This window comes from Oncorhynchus nerka, linkage group LG15, assembly GCF_034236695.1.
Source record: "Oncorhynchus nerka isolate Pitt River linkage group LG15, Oner_Uvic_2.0, whole genome shotgun sequence".
Classification (NCBI taxonomy): Eukaryota; Metazoa; Chordata; class Actinopteri; order Salmoniformes; family Salmonidae; genus Oncorhynchus; species Oncorhynchus nerka.
The window spans coordinates 42900454-42922885 of record NC_088410.1 but is presented as its reverse complement, the minus strand read 5'-3'; the positions used below and the strand labels follow the sequence as shown (position 1 = coordinate 42922885).

At 44.7% G+C, this 22432-nt stretch overlaps 1 protein-coding gene across 1 annotated transcript in view; it reads left to right on the top strand.

Annotated features, from left to right (window-relative positions):
• LOC115142727 (protein bassoon-like) overlaps positions 1-22432 on the top strand; it is an 81786-nt gene that overhangs the window by 19716 nt on the left and 39638 nt on the right. Inside the window, exons 3-5 of the mRNA XM_065000711.1 lie at positions 6866-7109; positions 7217-7567; positions 7628-7803. Coding sequence (XP_064856783.1) covers positions 6866-7109; positions 7217-7567; positions 7628-7803 — 771 coding nt within the window. The remainder of the gene's footprint in view (positions 1-6865; positions 7110-7216; positions 7568-7627; positions 7804-22432) is intronic.

Here is a 22432-nt window from a genome sequence, read left to right as displayed (position 1 = left end):
GCCGATTTCTTCTGTCTTTCCAGTCATTGTAGATAGGATCCTGGCCTTTCAACGGGGGCTGAAGTGAAGTGTATTGTACAGGAGGCTGGGGGTTGAGTTAGATAGGCAAATACTGTAGCAGGGGCCTGTGGGTTGAGTTAGATAGGCAAATACTGTAGCAGGAGGCTGTGGGTTGAGTTAGTTAGGCAAATACTGTAGCAGGAGCCTGTGGGTTGAGTTAGATAGGCAAATAATGTAGCAGGAGCCTGTGGGTTGAGTTAGATAGGCAAATACTGTAGCAGGGGCCTGTGGGTTGAGTTAGATAGGCAAATACTGTAGCAGGAGCCTGTGGGTTGAGTTAGTTCGTTAAATACTGTAGCAGGAGCCTGTGGGTTGAGATAGTTCGTTATATACTGTAGAAGGAGCCTGTGGGTTGAGTTAATTCGTTAAATACTGTAGCAGTGACAGATAAAACAAGGGTTTATAACAGGCTGCCAGCCACGGGACAGAATGACAGCTGCCGCCTAGGGTAGGGGGCTGTTCTGTGTGTGTGCGTGTGTGGATGTGTGTGTTCACGTGTACTTGGATGCATGCATGCGTGTGTGTGCGCGCGTGTGTGTGTTTTGTTTTTAAACGCATGTCACCTCTGCAGAATGTTCCATAATTAACCTTGGTAGCTAGAGAGTTACAAACTGTACCTCACTAGACCACAGCGTTCTAAGAATCTCCCTGACTGTTTCCCAAATAGTACCCTATTGCCCATATAGTGCACTTCTTTTGACTAGGGCCCAGACACACTTAGGACAAACGGTGCTATTAATAATCTAGTGGGGTCTATCGGCTGTCCCCATAAGAGAACCCTTTGAAGAACCCTTTTTGGTTCCGGATAGATCCCTTTTTGTGTTCCATGTAGAGCACTTTCCACAGAGGGTTCTACATTGAACCCAAAAGTGTTCTACCTGGAACCAAAAAGGGGTTCTACCTGGATCCAAAAAAGGTTATCCTAATGGGGACAGCCGGAGAATCCTTTTGGAACCCTTTTTTCTAAGAGTGTAATGGTGGCACATTGGCAGTTGTTAGGAATATGGTGCTATTTAAGACTTCACATTCCAACCACACATTTGACAAAATATTGCATACCTTACCTGAATAGAACATTCCATGTCTTCCCTTGAGCTAGCAGAACTGCATCATTTGGGCAGACTCACCAAGGCTGAAGGCTCCGTTTTATTTAGAGAGCAGAGAGCTTCACTCTTCAACGTCAACAGAGTGCTTCTCTGCCTGGAAGTCAAACCTCATTACTCAGCCCAATATTCTGTGTAACACATGGTTTCTCGAAGAAGAAAAAAAGGGTTTGCCCTCTTTCTCTTTTGCCCGCTTGCGTTACACCTAGCTCTGTAGAACGGACTTTACTGTAACTTAGGGCGTTAATAATTATCTTATAAACCGATCCGCAACATCTCACGGAGAGGAGTTTGAGAAACACGGGTGTCGTACACGGAGCAGCAGAATCAGTGGAGGCTGTTGAGGGGAGTAGAGCTCGTAATAATGGCTGGAATGGAGCGCTATCAAACACATGGAAACCATACCGTTCTATCCGTTCCAATCCATTACTATGCGCCCGTCCTCCGATTTCGAAGTGCCACCAGCCACCATTGAGAAGCAGACTACTCTGTGAGTTTTTTTTCTCCATCTGATGCCAGTCCTGTGGGATCCCTAGCGGGGCCCCTGCTGGGCCTGTAACGTCCTGTCATTGCCTGGTGTACAACATCGAGATGCGGCTTTCACAACACGGACAGGTTTTCCACTAATCACCTTCAAGACACCCATCATCGTTTTCCTTCCAGCCGCCGAAGGTTTCTGCTTCAGAACTCGAATGCCAGCCTAGCAACATTTAGTAACGAGGGAAGCGCCTTTTGGAGAAAGTGTGTGCGCCCCGTTTGTGTTTTCCATAATTTGTGTGTGTGTACGCTACAAAGGCACAGAGAGGCCTTTTGATGTCTCCTGGCCCAGTTTTGTGCTAGTTGATAAACCACTGCATTTCGAATTCCTCCTTTCTCCCCAGACTGCAGTGTTTTAGCAGCCCCATGTAGCCTAGCCCGCTGCAGCTTGGTGGTACTGCAGAAGGTTGTTCTGCAGGGCATGGCTTCTCCGTCTGTCTACCGCTGTGTCTGGGTCCGTCTCTGTCCGATCCACCGTTCCTCACAGTGCCACTGTGTCTGCTTGCGGCCCAAATGGAAACCTATTCCCTATGCAGTGCACTACCTTTGACCAGAGCCCCCTACGCCTGTCTTTGTCTGTTTCGCCTGTCTCGGTCTGCTACGCCATTTCTCACATAACCACTGTGTCTGCCTGCGTCCCAAATGAATCCCTATGCAGTGCACTATGCAGGGGATAGGGTGCCATTCCAGACGTAGACAGTGTCTGCCTGTCTGCTTGACTGAGGGTGTGGCTGGCTGAGACCTGATGATGTTTAGCATTAGCTTGACATGGCAGCCAGCAAAGATAGAGGAGCAAAAGAAAGAGAAATGGCGTGTGAGAAGAATAGATCCTGATTAGACTTTATTAACATATTTGTTTTCCGCTGGCGTTTAGACAGTGTGTGTTTTGGTATGACAGTGCTGTGGTCTATCCCTGTAATATACGGTGTATATATCCAGCTCTCTGTAGGCTTCTCACTGCTAAATGATTTCCTAAAAACGCTCTCTCTCTCTCTCTCTTATTTATATTTATATATATATATGAGAAGCATTGATATCTGAAGCAGTGCTGTGTAATTTGTGCTTCAATCCATGGCAGGAGGTGACAGGGTGCAGAACATACACACACACTACCAGCCACTACTAGAGTAGTGGAAAATGGATGACGAGATGGGAGAGAAATGAAGATTGAGAGGACTGCGATGGAGAGATGAGGACAGGGGAACGAGTGATAAAGATGTAGAGGGAGACCAAGATGGAGGGAGGGCAGAAGAGAGAAATGAAATGGGGGAGAGACCGCGATAGTGTTGCTGTAATTTCATGCTTTTTCATGGAAGAAAAAAAATCACATTTTATCAAGACTCACATGATTGCCTCAGAACAGGCAGAGAGAGAGAGAGAGAGAGAGAGAGAGAGAGAGAGAGAGAGACTCTCAACCTTGATTTGATCAAGGCCCTGGCTTGTTTGTTTTTGCATATCTATTTTCCCTGCAGCCCACTGTTGTTTGTGAGCGCGCCAGGTTGATTGACTGTTCAAAGGAATGCCTCGTCACTCCAACCTCAGAGAGACTACAGGGACTAAAAACAGGGTGTGGGATACTACTGTGACTGAATGACTGACACACACACTGGCAGACAGACAGACTGACCCAGAAACACACTGACTTGTTGTCATTGACCACCTGACCCAGTGTACAAAATATCAACAAAGGCCTCATGGGAAATATGCACTCCTCAATAATAGGTGTAACAACCTTCTCCTCTCAGCCCTCTCCATTACTACGGTCCAGCCGCGCTTATGGCAACAATACAAGATCTCGGCTGTGTCCCAAAGGTCAAAAGTAGTTCAATACAGGAATCGGGTGACGTTTGGGACCAGCCCTCATTCACACTTGGTGTGGCTAATAGCTAATACTCATTTAGCTTCCACCTCGTGAACTCTGAACAATTTGAACAGCAATTCACACTGTTCTTTCCCAAATGTGATATCGAGGTAATTTCAAGTTTAGTATGATCTGGTGAGGCATCCTTCGCCATGCAGCGAGAGGGGTTCTTTTTCTAGCATTCACCAACCAGGCATAATGATTCTATGCTATCGTGCCTGGCTGGCTGGAGTTGTAATATGCTCTAGCTGTCCATGTGTGTGTCCCAAATGGCACCCTGGAAGTGATTTCGTACACTCGTTTTGACCAGGGCCCTGTTTGGAATGGTACCCTATTCCATTTAGTGCACTCCTTTTGACCAGGCCCCTTTTTTTTAGAGCACTACTTTTGACCACTGCCCTCTGCTCAAAAGTGGTGCACTAAATAGGGAATAGGTTGCAATTTGGGACACTACCTACTGTATATGCTTGACACGACCAGTCCTGTGGAGGATAGTACAGGATAGTCAGATACAGAACTAGAGCCCTCCCCACTGGGGCACAAACGTCCATTCAACATCTGTTCCACGTTGGTTCAAAGTCTTTTAATTGAAGTGACTTGGAAACAACGTTGACTCAACCAGTGTGTGCCAAGTGGATGTGGACTGCATGTCACAACACAGCCATGGCATCTTGGCTGTCGCTGGACATGTTATAGCCCAACAGTGATATACATAAACACAATACATATCGCATCTCAAACTCTTCCGTATACAATTCTGTGTATGTCTTTGTAGAACTGCATGTTTCGGCGACATATGGTGTGTTTGTCTGTCTCTGGGTACTAGTGAGTATATGAGTTTGTGTGTCTGTCTGTTTGTATGAGTGAATACAGGAGTTTGTGTGTCTGTCTGTGTGTTTGTGTGAGCGGAACTAGACAGATCTGTGTGCTTTTGAGTGAAATGAAATACCGATATGCGTGTCTGTGTGCTTTTGAAGCGGTTCAAAATTGGATCTTCAGAGCAATAACATGGAAGGAAGTAATGAGGGAATCATATTCATGAGCAATGATCAATAGTGGCTGGTACAGACTGGCTAGACAGAAAAACAAAACATGCAAGACAAGATTCATTACGTCTCAGTACAAAATGAGAAACTTAATGATGTAAGAACAGACTCATTTACTTGCAATCACTTCCAGAGACCATAAACAGCCATTAAATGTGGCGGTGTGTATTCATGGATGCCAAGGGAAGCCATGCTTCCCCCCCAAAAAATGTACCAAGAAAAAAACATTGAAACTAACATATCTTTCCCCTCTGTGTTTCAAAAATGTCCTTCAATTTGCAAGAGGCAGAATGTATCTCACCGGAGAAAGCATCCGAGCAAACGAAACAGCGCCCCTCTGCCTCAGTATGTGTAGCGTGTCTATCTGATGCTGTCTGGTCAGAAAGAGCATTACATTGTTGCCGCCCGAACCATTGAATGCAAGGGAAGCCAGCAAGCATTTGGCCTCCCTTTATAAAAAATGAATAAAATAATAGCCAATCAGCATTGAGCTAAACTGAGTGACCTCAGCTGTGAATGGTCCTGGCGCACAAAAAAAAAAACAGTCCGTTTTTGGATTTGGCTTCAGGCCAATCACATCACATGGCAAATGCCATTATTGACAGAAAAAAAACGTGAATTGTTTTACATCTGGTTGTGTTGCTGTCCTCCGGTGGCTAGCTAGCTAAAATCATCTCTTTACTAAATTAACCATGGATGGAGATAGGGATTTAGACTTGTGGTTCTACTAAATTCTCCGTACTGGCTAATGATTACAACGGCGATTCTGATCCAACCGTTAATTCATACATTGCTGTGCCCCTGGCCTGAGAGGATGGAAGTTCGAATACGTACCTAGATATAGAAGGCTAACATTGCCCATGAATGCAAGATAGGCTAGTGAGCAAGCATGTTAGCCAGGTAGCCTAGGACAACAAAACATAAAAGAGTGTACTGTATGACAGCCATAGACATCACTGGACAGATGCTGCTCTCCAGGTTTTGTAATGAAACAAATGTGTGGTTGAATTGATTAATTTATTATTCATAAGAACATAATATTATTCTTATTGTCTTGGCATTTAGGGCTATGTATCACAGTCGCAAGGCATATGAACTAACAGGTTTTTAGAGCAAACAACACCATTATCACAACACATAGGTTGTAATATGGCTTTTCTTTCTGTATTGGCTTCCCCAGTGATTTCACCCACGCACCGTTACTCATTAAAGGAAAGAGCTAGTCCTCAATCATACTTCGTTGATGAAACAGGGATGTCTGGGAAGACGGGGCCTTTCTTCTTTGTGTGAATTTGTGTGTGTGTGTGTGTGCGCGCGCGTGCGTGTGTGTGTGGCTCCGTTTGTAAAGCATGGTGCTTGCAACGCCATAAATCGTTGGTTGGATTTGTTCTGGGCCATCCATATGAAAAATATATGCGTGCATGACTGTAAGTCGCATTGGATAAAAGCTAAACGCTAAATGGCATATATTATTAGTAAACATGATTAGTATGGTTTGTGAGTGAAACTAGGGGCCACATGGTTCTGTGTTCTAAAGGTCCGAGTTGAAGACCACACCCTCCATGTCCCCTGTCCCCGCGCATCGTGGCGCTGGAACAGGGGACAGGGAGGGTGTGGTTTTCCTGTCTTGTTACAGTATCTGCCTGGTGAAGAGGGAGTGACGAGAAGGAGAGAGAGAGAGAGAGAGAGAGAGAGAGAGAGAGAGAGAGAGAGAAGGTGGAAGAAAGAGAAGGCAGGGGCAGAGAGAGAGACAACGAAGACATGAAAGGCAAAAAGGGAGGAAGAGGGAAGCGAGCAGAGAAGGACTGAGACAAGACAGCGTGAGCAGAGGACAGAAGGCGGTAGATCCCATGTCATGTGTCAGTAAGCTTACGTCATCATGTATCAGCCCTGCTGTTTACCAACAAGAGGCTCCTAGTGAGACAAGCCAAGGTGTATCAAAGTGCTGATTTAGGATCAGTTCTGCTTTTCCGATTTGCATTTTAAAGGACAGGGGGACATGACGTCTGAGACGCTTGATACACACGGCTCCAGTTCTCTTGCTCAATGTATATTTGACATATGATTCGTTCCTTGAAAACATCCATCGATTGTCTATAAAGTTTTCAGAAATTGATGTATTGATTTTTGTTAATAAAACCAATCGGGTAACGCGCAATGATTTTAGTGAATTCAGTTGGTGACACTGGGTATGTATAGTACTCTGTATAGATACCTCTTGCTAATGCGGTTTTATTTCTTCTTTATTGCTACCGTAGGTCCAGGAGTGGCTGTGTCTGAACTGCCAGATGCAGAGAGCTTTGGGAATGGACATGGAGACACCTCGCTCCAAGAGCCAACAGCAGATCCACTCTCCTTCTCACCAAGCCAAACCAGAGCCCATCTCTGAACCTCAGCCCCAGGTCCAACCTCAGCCCCAGGTCCAACCTCAGCCCCAGCCCCAAGCCCCACCTAAGGCACAGCCTCTAACCCAGCATCAGGCTCCTACACAGGCCCAGCCTCCACCGGCCCCTAACAGACAGACTGGTCCAGGCCCGGGGCAGACCCCTCAGCAGCAGAGAAGTCCAGGCCCTGCTCCAGCCCAGGGCCAGGGTCAGGGTGGGGCTCGTCTCCCCCAGGAGCTGTCCCTCTCCCAGGCATGGCCAAAGCTCCATCCCAGCCTGACCTCCGTGGCTCCCCTGCCCACCAGCCCCTGCCCCTCCGCCAGGACCACACCCGTAGTGCAGGGAGCTCCCCATCCCGCCAGCCCCCACCCCCGGCCGCCGCCCCCGAGCAGACCTTTGGGAAGCTGTTTGGAGGCTTCGGTGGCTTCGGTGCCTCCCTCCTCAACCAGGCCAGCACCCTCATATCAGATAACCCAGTGTCTGCTCCGCCGCAGCCCCAACAGCCCCCCAAACCTGCCCCCAAACCAGCCGGACCCCAGGGACCTGCAGCTGGGGCTGGGAAACCACTAGGAACTCATTCTGGCCAACAGGGACCCCACGCACCCCAACAGGGACCCCATGCACCCCAACAGGGACCCCACGCACCCCAACAGGGACCCCCCCAGCAGCAGGCCAAAGGTGCCTGCTGTCCCCTGTGTAAGACCAGTCTCAACGTGGGGGTGACGGGCGAGCCGGCCAACTACAGCACCTGCACCCAGTGTCACGCCCAGGTCTGCAACCTGTGTGGATTCAACCCTGCACCCCATCTGGAGGTAAGAGCGGTCTCATCTCTAATCTCTAGCCATCGGAGTCTTCAGTTGGTTGTGGTTTCTCTTCCTGTGTGTGGGTGTGTGTGTGTGGGGGAGTGTGTGAGAGGGAGATGCACAGTTTTGTGGCTTTGTGTGAGGTATGTGGGTGGATGTGATCATGTCTGAATAAGGGCCAAGTGCCCTGTGATAAAACTGGGCCATCTGTGGTGAAATAGATGATAGAATAGTTTATGGATGTGTTTCTATAAAAATGCCATGTCATAGTGCAATAGAATATGTCTCACTCTGGCTGCCCTAGTCTTTCTCTGTCTTTCTTAAACCTGCGTTCTACTAAAGCTTTCCTATGGGTGTGGGTCAGGGGCATTACTATTTGATACATTTGGGTTGTATTCATTAGGCACCAAACGAAAGAAAACAGACTGAAACAGGGAGGGACAACTTGGTCTTGTTTTTGTTTTCTGTTGCAAAAACATTTTCCCGTTGAATGCCCCTAATGAATACAAACCGTGGTTTATTGGGCACTCTTCATGCTGCTTCCTGTCTGTCTCTAGTAATCAGGTGGGATTGTGTCGCTCCAGAAGTGATGCCCTGTGACTCACAACAGTCTCCCCTGTGGTGGAAAGGGAGATTTAGGTCACGTCCCAAATAGCCCCCTATTCCCGATGCAGTGCACTAGTTTAGACAGGACCCATGGGGAATAGGATGCCATTAGGGACATTGACATGGCCAATACAACTAAATTGGGTTTGATCCTTTCTGAGTCATAGATGACTCATTCATTAATATCAATGAGTCATAATGAACGACCTATGGTGATTCACAAGGCAGTGTGAGTGACTCACCCCTTTAACCCTCTTAACCCACGGTTGTAAAAATACAACGCTGCCTAAATTGCATCCAGTACCGGTCCTAAACTTAACAAATCATGTCAAACACTACCTAGTTCGTCTCCTTAGACCCAAACAGTAGTATTTGGTGTGTGTCAGTATTATTGTGGCATCAGTAGCCTCTGAAACAGTAGAAAACTGTCCACTCGTCTGAGATCCCACTGGTCCCCTACAGAAGCACACTGTCTGACTCCCGAGTGGCGCAGCGGTCTAAGCTAGAGGCGTCACTACAGACTCTGGTTTGTATCACAATCGGCCGTGATCGGGAGTCCCATAGGGCGGCACGCAATTGGCCCAGTGTTGGGAGGGTTTGGTCAGGGTAGGCCGTCATTGTAAAATAAGAATTTGTTCTTAACTTTCTCGCCTAGTTAAATAAAGGTTCAATAAAAAACTATAAATGAACAAGCATACTGTATGTTGGTAGCCATCCATGCAAGCCCATGACTTGACATTTTTTTAATTGTCTTCTCTAAGATGATTATGTCGATTTTTTTTTTGTATTTATTGAGAAACAAACATTCTGAGCTAGAGGTAGTTTTGTAAGTATTCCAAAAACACATAATTGCGCTTAAAGGTTTGCAAATCTGAGACATGGGGCCACATTCATATGTTAATGCAGAAGGAAGTGAGATTGTCTCCTTTCCAAATAATGCAAATATGGAAAACAAAATGCTTTGATGTTCTCTCTACGTATCAAAAGAACAAACATTTATATATATATTTTTTAAATGATTGGTTTATGAGGTCAGAATACTGCCATCGACGACCATTCATTTTATGGTGAAGAAGTAAGATAGGATGGCTATCTCTCCAAGCTCAACTAGAAAGGACAACCAAATATTACTGAAAACAAATTCAATGTTCTCCATACATAGAAAACCCACAAAATACTTGATCCTTCAAAAAAGTATGAATTTGTTAGCAAAATACTAACATTTGGAAAGATCCAAGTTGATCAATTTAGCTATTTTTAAATGTATATACCATAAGACAATTTTTTCCATCACATGTCAATGCTTTTGATCCAATTTGATGTGATTTTTTAAAAATATAATAAAAATTTGTCCCGCCATTGAAGCTCAATGGTGCATTTTTGCAAAGCTTACATACAATTATTCTACAAACTTGAAATTCCAAAAATGTATTATTTTTATCATTGGCCTATTAGAAGTATTTCTAAAGGGTAATACATTTTTTATCCTCATTTGGATTTTTGCTTGGGTCTCACAGGGTTAAAGGTGCACCCCCTGATTCTTTCCAATAGAACCAAAAAAAAAGAAAGAAAGACCGCTCGTTAAAACAGAGGCTCGTTAGGCTTTCAGGCCAATCAGGAGTCAGGCCAATCACAGAGCTTAATTATGCAAATCAGGCCCAATTGAATGATGGCAGTAATAACAAGATTAGTGGCCGGTGTTGGGCTTGTTATGGGCCTGCCTTGTCTTCCTCGGCATCTGGCTGGCAGTAGCACTGGCTCCGGCCAATTATAGATAGATAGATAGATAGATAGATCGCTATGGAAACACGGCACTATCGTTTGTCAGGTACTGCTTTGATGCCTGGGTGGATTCTGAAGCAGCTGAACAAGCTGAGCCGATGAGTTTCATGAGACGTCCAAAGAGTACAGAAAGTTTCGACGTGATGTGATGAGATGTCTCGCCGTGGTGTTGTGCAACTCTACGGCAGCGTCAATCAACCTGTGTGTGTTTGAAGATTGCATCAGCAGGCTAGGTTTTGTTTGGGCTCTATAGTGGCAGATTCGGATGTAAATGTAATTGGTACAATGCCTATGTTGTATCTGTATCTGCAGGTTTGTTGGTAAGGGCTAGAGAACTGTGTAAGGAGAGTGCTGATTCTTCTGTATGCTTCCCCGACTAACACACACAAACACACTCCCTCTTTTTTTCCTGCCTTCTCCCTCTTTCCTGTCCTGGCTGTAGGCTAACCCTCTCTCTCTCTCTCTCATCCTGGCTGTAGGCTAACCCTCTATCTCGCTCTCTCTCATCCTGTCTGTAGGCTAACCCTCTGTCTCTCTGTCTCTCGTCCTGGCTGTAGGCTATAACCCTCTCTTGATCTCTCTCACCCTCCCTCTAGGTTTATTTGTGGCCTTTCTCTCTCTCTCTCACACCTTCTCTCTCTCTCTCTCTCTCTCTCTCTCTCTCTCTCTCTCTCTTTCTCTCTCGTCCTGGCTGTAGGCTAACACACTCTCTCTCTCTCTCTCTCTCTCTATCTCTCTCTCTCTCTCTCTCTCGTCCTGGCTGTAGGCTAACCCTCTCTCTCGCTCTCTCTCGTCCTGGATGTAGGCTAACCCTCTCTCTCTGTCTCTCTGTCTCTCTCTCTCTCGTCCTGGCTGTAGGCTAACCCTCTCTCTCGCTCTCTCTCGTCCTGGCTGTAGGCTAACCCTCTCTCTCTGTCTCTCTGTCTCTCTCTCTCTCTCGTCCTGGCTGTAGGCTAACCCTCTCTCTCGCTCTCTCTCGTCCTGGCTGTAGGCTAACCCTCTCTCTCTGTCTCTCTCTCTCTCTCTCTCGTCCTGGCTGTAGGCTAACCCTCTCTCTCACTCTCTCTCGTCCTGGCTGTAGGCTAACCCTCTCTCTCGCTCTCTCTCGTCCTGGCTGTAGGCTAACCCTTTCTCTCGCTCTCTCTCGTCCTGGCTGTAGGCTAACCCTCTCTCTCTCTGTCTCTCTGTCTCTCTATCTCTCGTCCTGGCTGTAGGCTAACCCTCTCTTGATCTCTCTCACCCTCCCTCTAGGTTTATTTGTGGCCGTCCTCTCTCTCTGTCTCTTTCTCTCTCTTTCGCTCTCTCTCTCTGGGTGTGGCTGTAATTGGTCTATTGCATGGGGAAAGGAGGAGAGGAGCAGCCCCACTGCACTAGACAGCTCCTATAGCCCAGACTCCGTCCTGGGGTCCCCCCTGGGGCACGTTTTGGTTTTTGCCCTAGCATTACACAGCTGATTGAAATGACCAACTAAGTCATCATCAAGCTTTGATTAGTCGAATCCGCTGTGTAGTGGACCCTGCTCAAGCCAACCCACATTCAGCACCCCTGCATTACACAGCTCCTCCAGCCAACCCAAATTCAGCACCACATCACCGGACAGCTCCTATAGACGTCCCCCATTCAGCACCACCTCACCGGACAGCTCCTTTAGCCAACCAGCATTCAGCACCACACCATTTGACAGGTTCTTTAGCCCAGTGGTTCTCAAACCTCTCCTCGGAGATCCCCAAATGTTTCAAAATGTTGTTGTAGTCCTGAACTAACTCACCTGATTCACCTAGTCAAGGACTTTATGATTAGCTGACAAATTGAATCAGGTGTGCTAGCTCTGGAATAGATCAAATACATGGAATGGCTGGGGGTCTGGATTACTGCAACTCGCTGTTGGCTGGGCTCCCTGCCTGTGCCATTAAACCCCTACAACTCATCCAGAACGCCGCAGCCCGTCTGGTGTTCAACCTTCCCAAGTTCTCTCACGTCACCCCGCTCCTCCGCTCTCTCCACTGGCTTCCAGTTGAAGCTCGCATCCGCTACAAGACCATGGTGCTTGCCTACGGAGCTGTGAGGGGAACGGCACCTCAGTACCTCCAGGCTCTGATCAGGCCCTACACCCAAACAAGGGCACTGCGTTCATCCACCTCTGGCCTGCTCGCCTCCCTACCACTGAGGAAGTACAGTTCCCGCGCAGCCCAGTCAAAACTGTTCGCTGCTCTGGCCCCCCAATGGTGGAACAAACTCCCTCACGACGCCAGGACAGCGGAGTCAATCACCACCTTCCGGAGACACCTGAAACCCCACCTCTTTCAGGAATACCTAGGATAGGATAAAGTAATCCTTCTCACCCCCCCCCCTTAAAAGATTTAGATGCACTATTGTAAAGTGGCTGTTCCACTGGATGTCTTAAGGTGAACGCACCAATTTGTAAGTCGCTCTGGATAAGAGCGTCTGCTAAATGACTTAAATGTAAATGTAAATGGGTCGTTTAAGAAAGGTTTGAGAACCACTGCTCTAGCCAACCCACATTCCCCACCATACAGACAGCTCCACTAGCCAACCCATATTCCCCTCGGGTCTAGCAGGTGCTGACTTTGACCAATCAGAACATTTCATCGCTTGTCTCCACATTTAAGCGGGACCACTGTAGACCAGTCAGTGGTTTACATGGTGTACTCTACAATAAATTGTTTCATTGCATACAGGCTTGGGCATTGTGATCTGTCATTGTGTTTGTGTGTATTTGTGTGTGTGTGGTTATTTGAAGAAGTCTAATCTTTCATGGGCAGATGCACGTAACATAACTGGTATCGTAGCATCTGTCAACAGATGCGATGACTAAACAAGGAACTTTGTTCCGGTGTGCAGATTTTCCATCACTGGTCATTTAGACAAATCCCGATTTTTGCAGGTGTTCGCATCTTTCGAAATCCGGAGGAGGAGGGAACACCTGGCCCATACACATCGTTCCGCTTCCGCTCCTCGTCTTAGTAGCTTCTCTAAAACTGACGCAATTATGCACGATTTTAGTTCTCGAAGAAAACCCGGAAATCTTTACACTCTGAGAATAGGGTTCCAAAAGGGTTCTTCGGCTATCCCCGTATGATAACCCTTTTTGGTTCCAGGATGAACCCCTTTTGGTTCCAGGTAGAACTTGTTTGGGGTCTTCGAAGGGTTATCCTACGGGGACAGCCGAAGAACCCTTTTAGGTTTTAGATAACACCTTTTTTCCCCCTACGAATGTGGGGTAGAAAATCTGGGACTATTTTTGGGATTACAATTCCTCTCAGCCCTATGGGAGCCATAATGCATAATTCATTGCCATTTGATATATGTACTGTACTGTAGTGTATATCAAATGAGGACTTAGCTCCCATTTTAATCTGTACAGTTTACTGAAAAGAGAGCGAGAAAGACAGTGTGTGTGTGTGAGAGAGAGAGCATGGAAGTGAGAGATGAAGAGAGATAGCGGGAGGGAGAAAAAGAAAGTGCGAGACAGAGATAATGACTGAGAGGAGAGAGAGAGAAAGAGATTTTATAAGTAACTGCCAAAATATAGGAAACACCAAAATAAAAAGTGTCTCAATAGGGTGTTGGGCCACTATGAGACAGAACAGCTTCAATGCACCTACTTGCTTTATTAACTCAGGAACCACACCTGTGTGGAAGCACCTACTTTCAAAATACTGTTTTACTCAAGTGTTTCCTTTATTTTGTCAGTTACCTGTATGTTACAGCAGCCTATGTGATTCACATCAATCAGAGCTGTGGGATTTCTATGGGTCTCTAGTGAATAAGATGTCCTTGTGAGTGTGTGTGTGTTAGTTACTTCCCCAATGCTGGCTTTCAGGGGAGATTATTCTATTGTAATCTGTATTATTCTCGTGTATTCTATATTATTATAGTGTCATTGTTCCTCTGGTTGTGCAGGTATATAAAACAACATAAATTGTTGTTGTTTTTCTACTGATGTGAGCAGACTGGTCTAATTTACATCTGGGTCTAAATGGAGTTGGTGCTGTGTGTGTGTGTGTATGATCGCTCCTGGGTGTGTGTGTCTGCTCCTAGGTGTGTGTGTGTGTGTGTGTGTGTGTGTGTGTGTGTGTGTGTGTGTGTGATTGCGATATTACCAGATTTACTGACATTTATACAAATTTAAAATGTCACAGCGCACTGCGAACAGCGTCTATAAAAGACCGACCACGACAGACCACAAACAATGTGTTTGTGGTCCTGCAGGCAGGTGTGTGAGTGTGTGTGTGCAGAGGAGTGTGAAGCTTTATCCTCTTGTGTCTAAGACTGCCAATGGCACCCTATTCCCTATGTGGTGCACTACTTTAGACCTGAACCAATAGAACTCTCGTCAAAAGTTGTGCACTAAATAGGGAATAGGGTGCCATTTGGCACAAATCCTTAGATTTTCCTCAGAGCATATAGAATAGAGAATGTTACTGTGACTCAAATAACTATGATTATAGTGTCAGTCCCGATACTTCTAGTCGATATTCACATCATAAAAAGCAATTCTCCTCAACCACGTCCACAAATCGGGGAAAACAAACGTTCTTTCCCATTGACCTCCATGGTAAAAGAGCTAACGTTGTCGTTGATTGTTTTATATACAGTTGAAGTCGGAAGTTTACGTACACTTAGGTTGGAGTCATTAAAACTTGTTTTTCAACCACTCCACACATTTCTTGTTAACAAACTATAGTTTTAGCAAGTCGGTTAGGACATCTAATTTGTGCGTGACACAAGTCATTTTTTCCAACAATTGTTTACAGACAGATTATTTCACTGTATCACAATTCCAGTGGGTCAGAAGTTTACATGCACTAAGTTGACTGTGCCTTTAAACAGCTTGGAAAATTCCAGAAAATGATGTCATGGCATTAGAAGCTTCTGATAGGCTAATTGACATTATTTGAGTCAATTGGAGGTGTATACAGTGCCTTGCGAAAGTATTCGGCCCCCTTGAACTTTGCGACCTTTTGCCACATTTCAGGCTTCAAACATAAAGATATAAAACTGTATTTTTTTGTGAAGAATCAACAACAAGTGGGACACAATCATGAAGTGGAACGACATTTATTGGATATTTCAAACTTTTTTAACAAATCAAAAACTGAAAAATTGGACGTGCAAAATTATTCAGCCCCCTTAAGTTAATACTTTGTAGCGCCACCTTTTGCTGCGATTACAGCTGTAAGTCGCTTGGGGTATGTCTCTATCAGTTTTGCACATCGAGAGACTGAAATTTTTTCCCATTCCTCCTTGCAAAACAGCTCGAGCTCAGTGAGGTTGGATGGAGAGCATTTGTTTTCAGTTCTTTCCACAGATTCTCGATTGGATTCAGGTCTGGAATTTGACTTGGCCATTCTAACACCTGGATATGTTTATTTTTGAACCATTCCATTGTAGATTTTGCTTTATGTTTTGGATCATTGTCTTGTTGGAAGACAAATCTCCGTCCCAGTCTCAGGTCTTTTGCAGACTCCACCAGGTTTTCTTCCAGAATGGTCCTGTATTTGGCTCCATCCATCTTCCCATCAATTTTAACCATCTTCCCTGTCCCTGCTGAAGAAAAGCAGGCCCAAACCATGATGCTGCCACCACCATGTTTGACAGTGGGGATGGTGTGTTCAGGGTGATGAGCTGTGTTGCTTTTACGCCAAACATAACGCTTTGCATTGTTGCCAAAAAGTTCAATTTTGGTTTCATCTGACCAGAGCACCTTCTTCCACATGTTTGGTGTGTCTCCCAGGTGGCTTGTGGCAAACTTTAAACGACACTTTTTTTATGGATATCTTTAAGAAATGGCTTTCTTCTTGCCACTCTTCCATAAAGGCCAGATTTGTGCAATATACGACTGATTGTTGTCCTATGGACAGAGTCTCCCACCTCAGCTGTAGATCTCTGCAGTTCATCCAGAGTGATCATGGGCCTCTTGGCTGCATCTCTGATCAGTCTTCTCCTTGTATGAGCTGAACGTTTAGAGGGATGGCCAGGTCTTGGTAGATTTGCAGTGGTCTGATACTCCTTCCATTTCAATATTATCGCTTGCACAGTGCTCCTTTGGATGTTTAAAGCTTGGGAAATATTTTTGTATCCAAATCCGGCTTTAAACTTCTTCACAACAGTATCTCGGACCTGCCTGGTGTGTTCCTTGTTCTTCATGATGCTCTCTGCGGTTTTAATGGACCTCTGAGACTATCACAGTGCAGGTGCATTTATACGGAGACTTGATTACACACAGGTGGATTGTATTTATCATCATTAGTCATTTAGGTCAACATTGGATCATTCAGAGATCCTCACTGAACTTCTGGAGAGAGTTTGCTGCACTGAAAGTAAAGGGGCTGAATAATTTTGCACGCCCAATTTTTCAGTTTTTGATTTGTTAAAAAAGTTTGAAATATCCAATAAATGTCGTTCCACTTCATGATTGTGTCCCACTTGTTGTTGATTCTTCACAAAAAAATACAGTTTTATATCTTTATGTTTGAAGCCTGAAATGTGGCAAAAGGTCGCAAAGTTCAAGGGGGTCGAATACTTTCGCAAGGCACTGTATGTGGATGTATTTCAAGGCCTACCTTGAAACTCAGTGCCTCTTTGCTTGACATCATGGGAAAATCAAAAGAAATCAGCCAAGACGTCAGAAAAAAATTTGTAGACCTCCACAAGTCTGGTTCATCCTTAGGAGCAATTTCCAAACGCCTGAAGGTACCACGTTCATCTGTACAAACAATAGTACGCAGGTATAAACACCATGGGACCACGCAGCCGTCATACCGCTCTGGAAGGAGATGCGTTCTGTCTCCTAGAGATGAACATACTTTGGTGCGAAAAGTGCAAATCAATGCCAGAACAACAGCAAAGGACCTTGTGAAGATGCTGGAGGAAACAGGTACAAAAGCATCTATATCCACAGTAAAACGAGTCCTATATCGACATAACCTGAAAGGCCGCTCAGCAAGGAAGAAGTCACTGCTCCAAAACGGCAACCTGCACATGGGGACAACGATTGTACTTTTTGGAGAAATGCCCTCTGGTCTGATGAAACAAAAATAGAACTGTTTGGCCATAATGACTATCGTTATGTTTGGAGGAAAAAGGGGTCTTGTAAGCCGAAGAACACCATCCCAACCGTGAAGCATGGGGTGCAGAATCATGTTGTGGGGGGTGCTTTGCTGCAGGAGGGACTGGTGCACTTCACAAAATAGATGGCATCATGAGGGAGGGAAATCATGTGGATATATTGAAGCAACATCTCAAGACATCAGTTAAAGTTAAAGCTTGGTCGCAAATGGGTCTTCCAAATGGACAATGACCGCAAGCATACTTCCAAAGTTGTGGCAAAATGTCTTAAGGACAACAAAGTCAAGGTATTGGAGTGGCCATCACAAAGCCCTGACCTCAATCCTACAGACAATTTGTGGGCTGATCTGAAAATGCTTGTGCGAGCAAGGAGGCCTTCAAACCTGACTCAGTTACACCAGCTCTGTCAGGAGGAATGGGCGAAACTTCACCCAACGTATTGTGAGAAGCTTGTGGAAGGCTACCCAAAATGTTTGACCCAAGTGAAACAATTTAAAGGCATTGCTACCAAATACTAATTGAGTGTATGTAAACTTCTGACCCACTGGGAATGTGATGAAAGAAATAAAATCTGAAATAAATCCATCTCTCTATTATTATTCTGACATTTCACATTCCTAAAATAAAGTATCCTAACTAAACTAAGACAGGGAATCTTTACTAGGATTAAATGTCAGGAATTGTGAAATACTGAGTTTAAATTTATTTGGCTAAGGTGTATGTAAACTTCTGACTTCAACTGTAGAAATAACAAAATATGCTGAAAAGCTGCTGTGTTGTTCAATGTAACCAGGTATAAAATCCCGACCTACAGTTCGGTTTGCAATGCTCCCACATAGGGAAATGGAGAATGTGAGAAGAACCCTGTGGCCTTACGCTATTCGACGTGGGAAATGTGGGTACCTGGGGTCCAAGTAGGGTACACCTAGCTAGGTTCATCACAGGTAAGCAGTGCCGATTTTAGCATGTAAATCTTGGTGGGGCAAAAAAAATAAACAATGTGGGATGCATGCCAGCAAAACCACTACTGTCGTGGAAATTTATCCTGACGAGATCATTTTTTTCATTTCTTCAAACAATCATCTTTAAAAAAAAAGAAGTTTAATTATTGCAATAATGAAGCGGTTCGACCCCACACCCTTGAGTGTTGGACCGAGTAACCTAACCTTTACACAAATGCAGAGTTCTTTATATAGCTGACACTAAGAATGCTTAGTCATGATTGGTTCAACCCCTCCCATGCAGACCCAGGAGCATCATAGGCCACTCTGTGTTCATCCTGTTATCTGCACGGGTTGTTGTCTTAACCCCACCCTGGCTTAGTTTCCCAGTTGCAAGGATGATTTTGAGACAATGATTGATTGTTCTACTCCTAAACTATCACTAGTAAAACACATTATTGCCTATGCAATGCAGTCTTGAACTTATTTGTCAGCTCAAGCCATCTCTAGTGACCATACGCCCAGATTAGGGAACTGGAGTGGAGACCATAAAAACACAGACACTAGTAGGACAGAAATGTATTACTATTAGTTAAATATGAATTGTTAACCATTAATATCAAATAGATCAGGTAAATATGTAATTTTTCTCTCACACTACAACACTAAACAATACATTAATTGCACTAAACTGTGCCCACAAACTGTGCCTACATAAAGCTGTCTCAACATAAAGCCGTCTCTTACTACTGCTACACCTGCTTATCAGTGGACCCTTGTCTGGCAGGGAAACAGTTAATTCAGCCTTATTTATAACTGATATGGCTGACTTGCTTAAACAAATGTTGTTTCTAATGTCAATTTAGATGTACAAACTATGGCATAAGGGGACAACGAGCGGTAATCCGTCATTTCGTTTAAGACATTAATGAGCGAGCTAGGATGGACGTAGTCAATACAACTATTTGTTTAGCACTTTTGAAATGTACAGCGACAGCATTCAGAACATTCAGAACGCTCTTACTTTGTTCTCCCTGTACACCAAGTCAGAACCGTAGGATAAGTAAAGGGGGTATATAAGCACACAATGAAAGCTCTTACAAAATTTGAAGATTACATTTTTCTAAATCAGGTTATAGGCTACATGTGTACCACCAAGTCAGAACATTAGGGAAATTAAGAGGGGTAAGAGACCAAATTATTAGGGTGAGGCACATACACTTAGTATTACTTTCTTAGCTACAGTATACATATCTCCCTGACATATTGCATCATTTATTTAGCAGCATACAATACATTTTTGGACTCACCTTGTTGTGCTGTGCTCACTTGAACAGGAAGGTGGCACGGCGGTCCTTCCTGGGCCAACTTTGTCATTTAAGTCTGGCATTCTCTGGATTTATGGTGCTTTCAAGACAACTGGGAACTAAAAGAAACAATGTTGAATCATGACGATGTTATTGATCTTTAGGCCGTAGCTCTGGAAAGAGGCCAGAGTTCCCGACTTACAATTCCAAGTTGGATGAACGTTCAAAACGTATTTCCCAGTTTGAGCTATTTTTTTTCACCCGGAATTCCCAGTTGTCTTGAACTCACTGAAGTCATGTTTTCGCAGTTTCGAGTTACCAGTTGATTTGTGCGCGGCACAATGTTGACAGCACGGCAAATGTTGAATGTCTATAATTTTAAACTTCGAAAAGAGACACGTAATACCAGATTTGGGACCACACAGCCACTCCACGGAATAGCAGGCTAGTGATTGCTTTGCAATGCTTGCAGTTAGCCACTGTAACTGATTTCTTCCAAACCACTCATTGATGAATTTGCGATTTCCAACTTGTTGTATGTTTATGTCCAGTGACAGATGAACACTGATACGTTTGATCTATTATTTATCTTCATATGACAAGGATTAAAAATGATTTTCCAGTAGATTGTCGACTTGATTCATGATGATGACTGCTAGCTAAAGATTTTGAAAGTATGATGTTGACAACAGTCCAATCAAAGCTACTGTAGATATAACGTTATTTGATGTCATTTTATCTGTGGCCAATGACCTTGAGACTTCTTGGATGGGCACTTCTAAAATAACTCTATGGCAGCACCCAAGGGGCTTGAATTCTCGAGGTCTACCCTTAGACTTGGCGGTGAAGTACTGTGCCCACCGAATGACCGAACACTGAGCTAATCATGGCGCAACTAGAGAACATTACCAACAGCTACGCTCCTTATCTTCCACTGGCTGCCCCACCAACACAGAAAGCACTGAGCAAGGCTGAAACACCTGCATTTTGGAGCTGCCTTACTCAAGAAAGTTTGCAAATACTTATTCATGCCAAAATAACATGCTAAACAGGTAAGTCCAAAAACTTTTTTTCTAAAAATGTGTGGCTTAAAACAGGTGTCTGCCCCACCTGCCCTGATTGACAGGTCGCCACTGCAGGTAATACATCATTTTTAGTATAGTCCGTTTGTAACGCCGCTGTATAGTCCATTTTGTTTGTGTTGGTCTTGGCTAGCTTAATGTTCCGGTCGGTAGCTAGCTAGCACTCACTCACGTGGATGCTAGCACGTCATGAAAAGGGGCATGAGGGAAGCCCAACAATATAAAACATTTCTAAATGGTGAGAATGCTCGGGAGCAGGCAATGTCGAAAAGTCATCTTTAGACATGTTGTACTTTTCTTAAATGTACCTTTGTAATTGACTAAAACAATCAGACAACAAAAAATGTGCATTTGAAAAAACTTTTGCTGTGAGCCAGTGGGGTAAACTAGGCAACCACAGGTTGTTTTCCCCACAGGCAGCCAGGGCCGCCATGTTCTATCTAATACCGAATGGGACTATACTTTAATAATGGCAGGAAATGGTTACCTTCCACTGCTTACAGTTCTGTCCCCTTTAGCAGTATTTACATCCGAAATGGCACCCTACTCCCTATATAGTGCACTACTTTTGACCAGGGCTATGGTCAAAAGTGTTGCACTTTTTGCAACCATTGAAAAGGCCACAGAGATAGATGGGCCCTGAGTGGGTTGTTAGTGAGGGTACTAAATCCTTCATAGAACAGTACAGAAAGTGCAGGGAGAGGAATAGAAAATATAGCTCATCAATAATTTATCCAGGGAGAACATTATAAATAGTGTATGAAATGTGGAACGGGGAGAGTGCTGCGTTTGATCCCTGGTGTTCAGAGAGAGAGTGTGTGTGTGTGTGTGTGTTGGGGGATGGTGTGTGTGTGTGTTTGTGTGTGTTGGGGGATGGTGTGTGTTTGTGTGTGTTGGGGGATGGTGTGTGTGTGTGTGTGTGTGTGTTGGGGGATGGTGTGTGTGTGTTTGTGTGTGTTGGGGGATGGTGTGTGTGTGTGTGTGTTGGGGGATGGTGTGTGTGTGTGTGTGTGTGTGTGTGTGTGTGTGATGCTGTTTCACTAGCGTCAGGGCATTTATTTTGGTCACTGTCAACATCACCCCCAGTGTGTTGGGGCTTCACGTGCACAGTGATAATGGGACATATGAAGTACTTCATCCAATGAGTGCTTGGGGTTTTGTAAAGCTATGACGACTTAGGCCAAATATGTGTGATGACACTCCCTGCAGGTCGCTATCTCTATTTCTGTCCATCTCAGACCATTAGACACCATTTTGTAAGAACTCCTCCTATCCATGCTGATTGAAGATAAAAACCGTCTTCGTTTGAAGTGTTCCTCGTTTAATTAGTTGTATATACGAGATACTCATGGTATACATCGTCCGACGAAATGCTTACTTGCAGGTTCCTTCTCGACAATGCAACAACAATCAGAAATAATATAAGATAAGAATATGGACATAAAGTCAACGGCTTAGTAGAATAGAATATTTTTTTTAGCACAAGTATAATACAGGAAGGCACAATGTATAGTCCAACATTTACACGTGTTTTGGGAAGGGGGGGATTGAGCAGTATAACAAGAGTCTGGTTGAAGCAGTTATGATGTATACTGTATATATGTGTGTTTGTGTGGGTGTGTGTGCGTGCATGAGTGAGTGCATTTGTGCTAAGGTGCAGAGAGTCAGTGCAGGTTGTCAGTCCAGTTCAATTTTCAGCAGTCTGAAGGCTTGTAGACAGAAACTGTCTCGGAGCTTGTTGGTATCAGACCTCATGCTCCGATACCGTCTGCCTGACGATAAAGGAGAGAACAGCTCGTGGCTGGGTTGTGTGGGGTCCTTGATGATG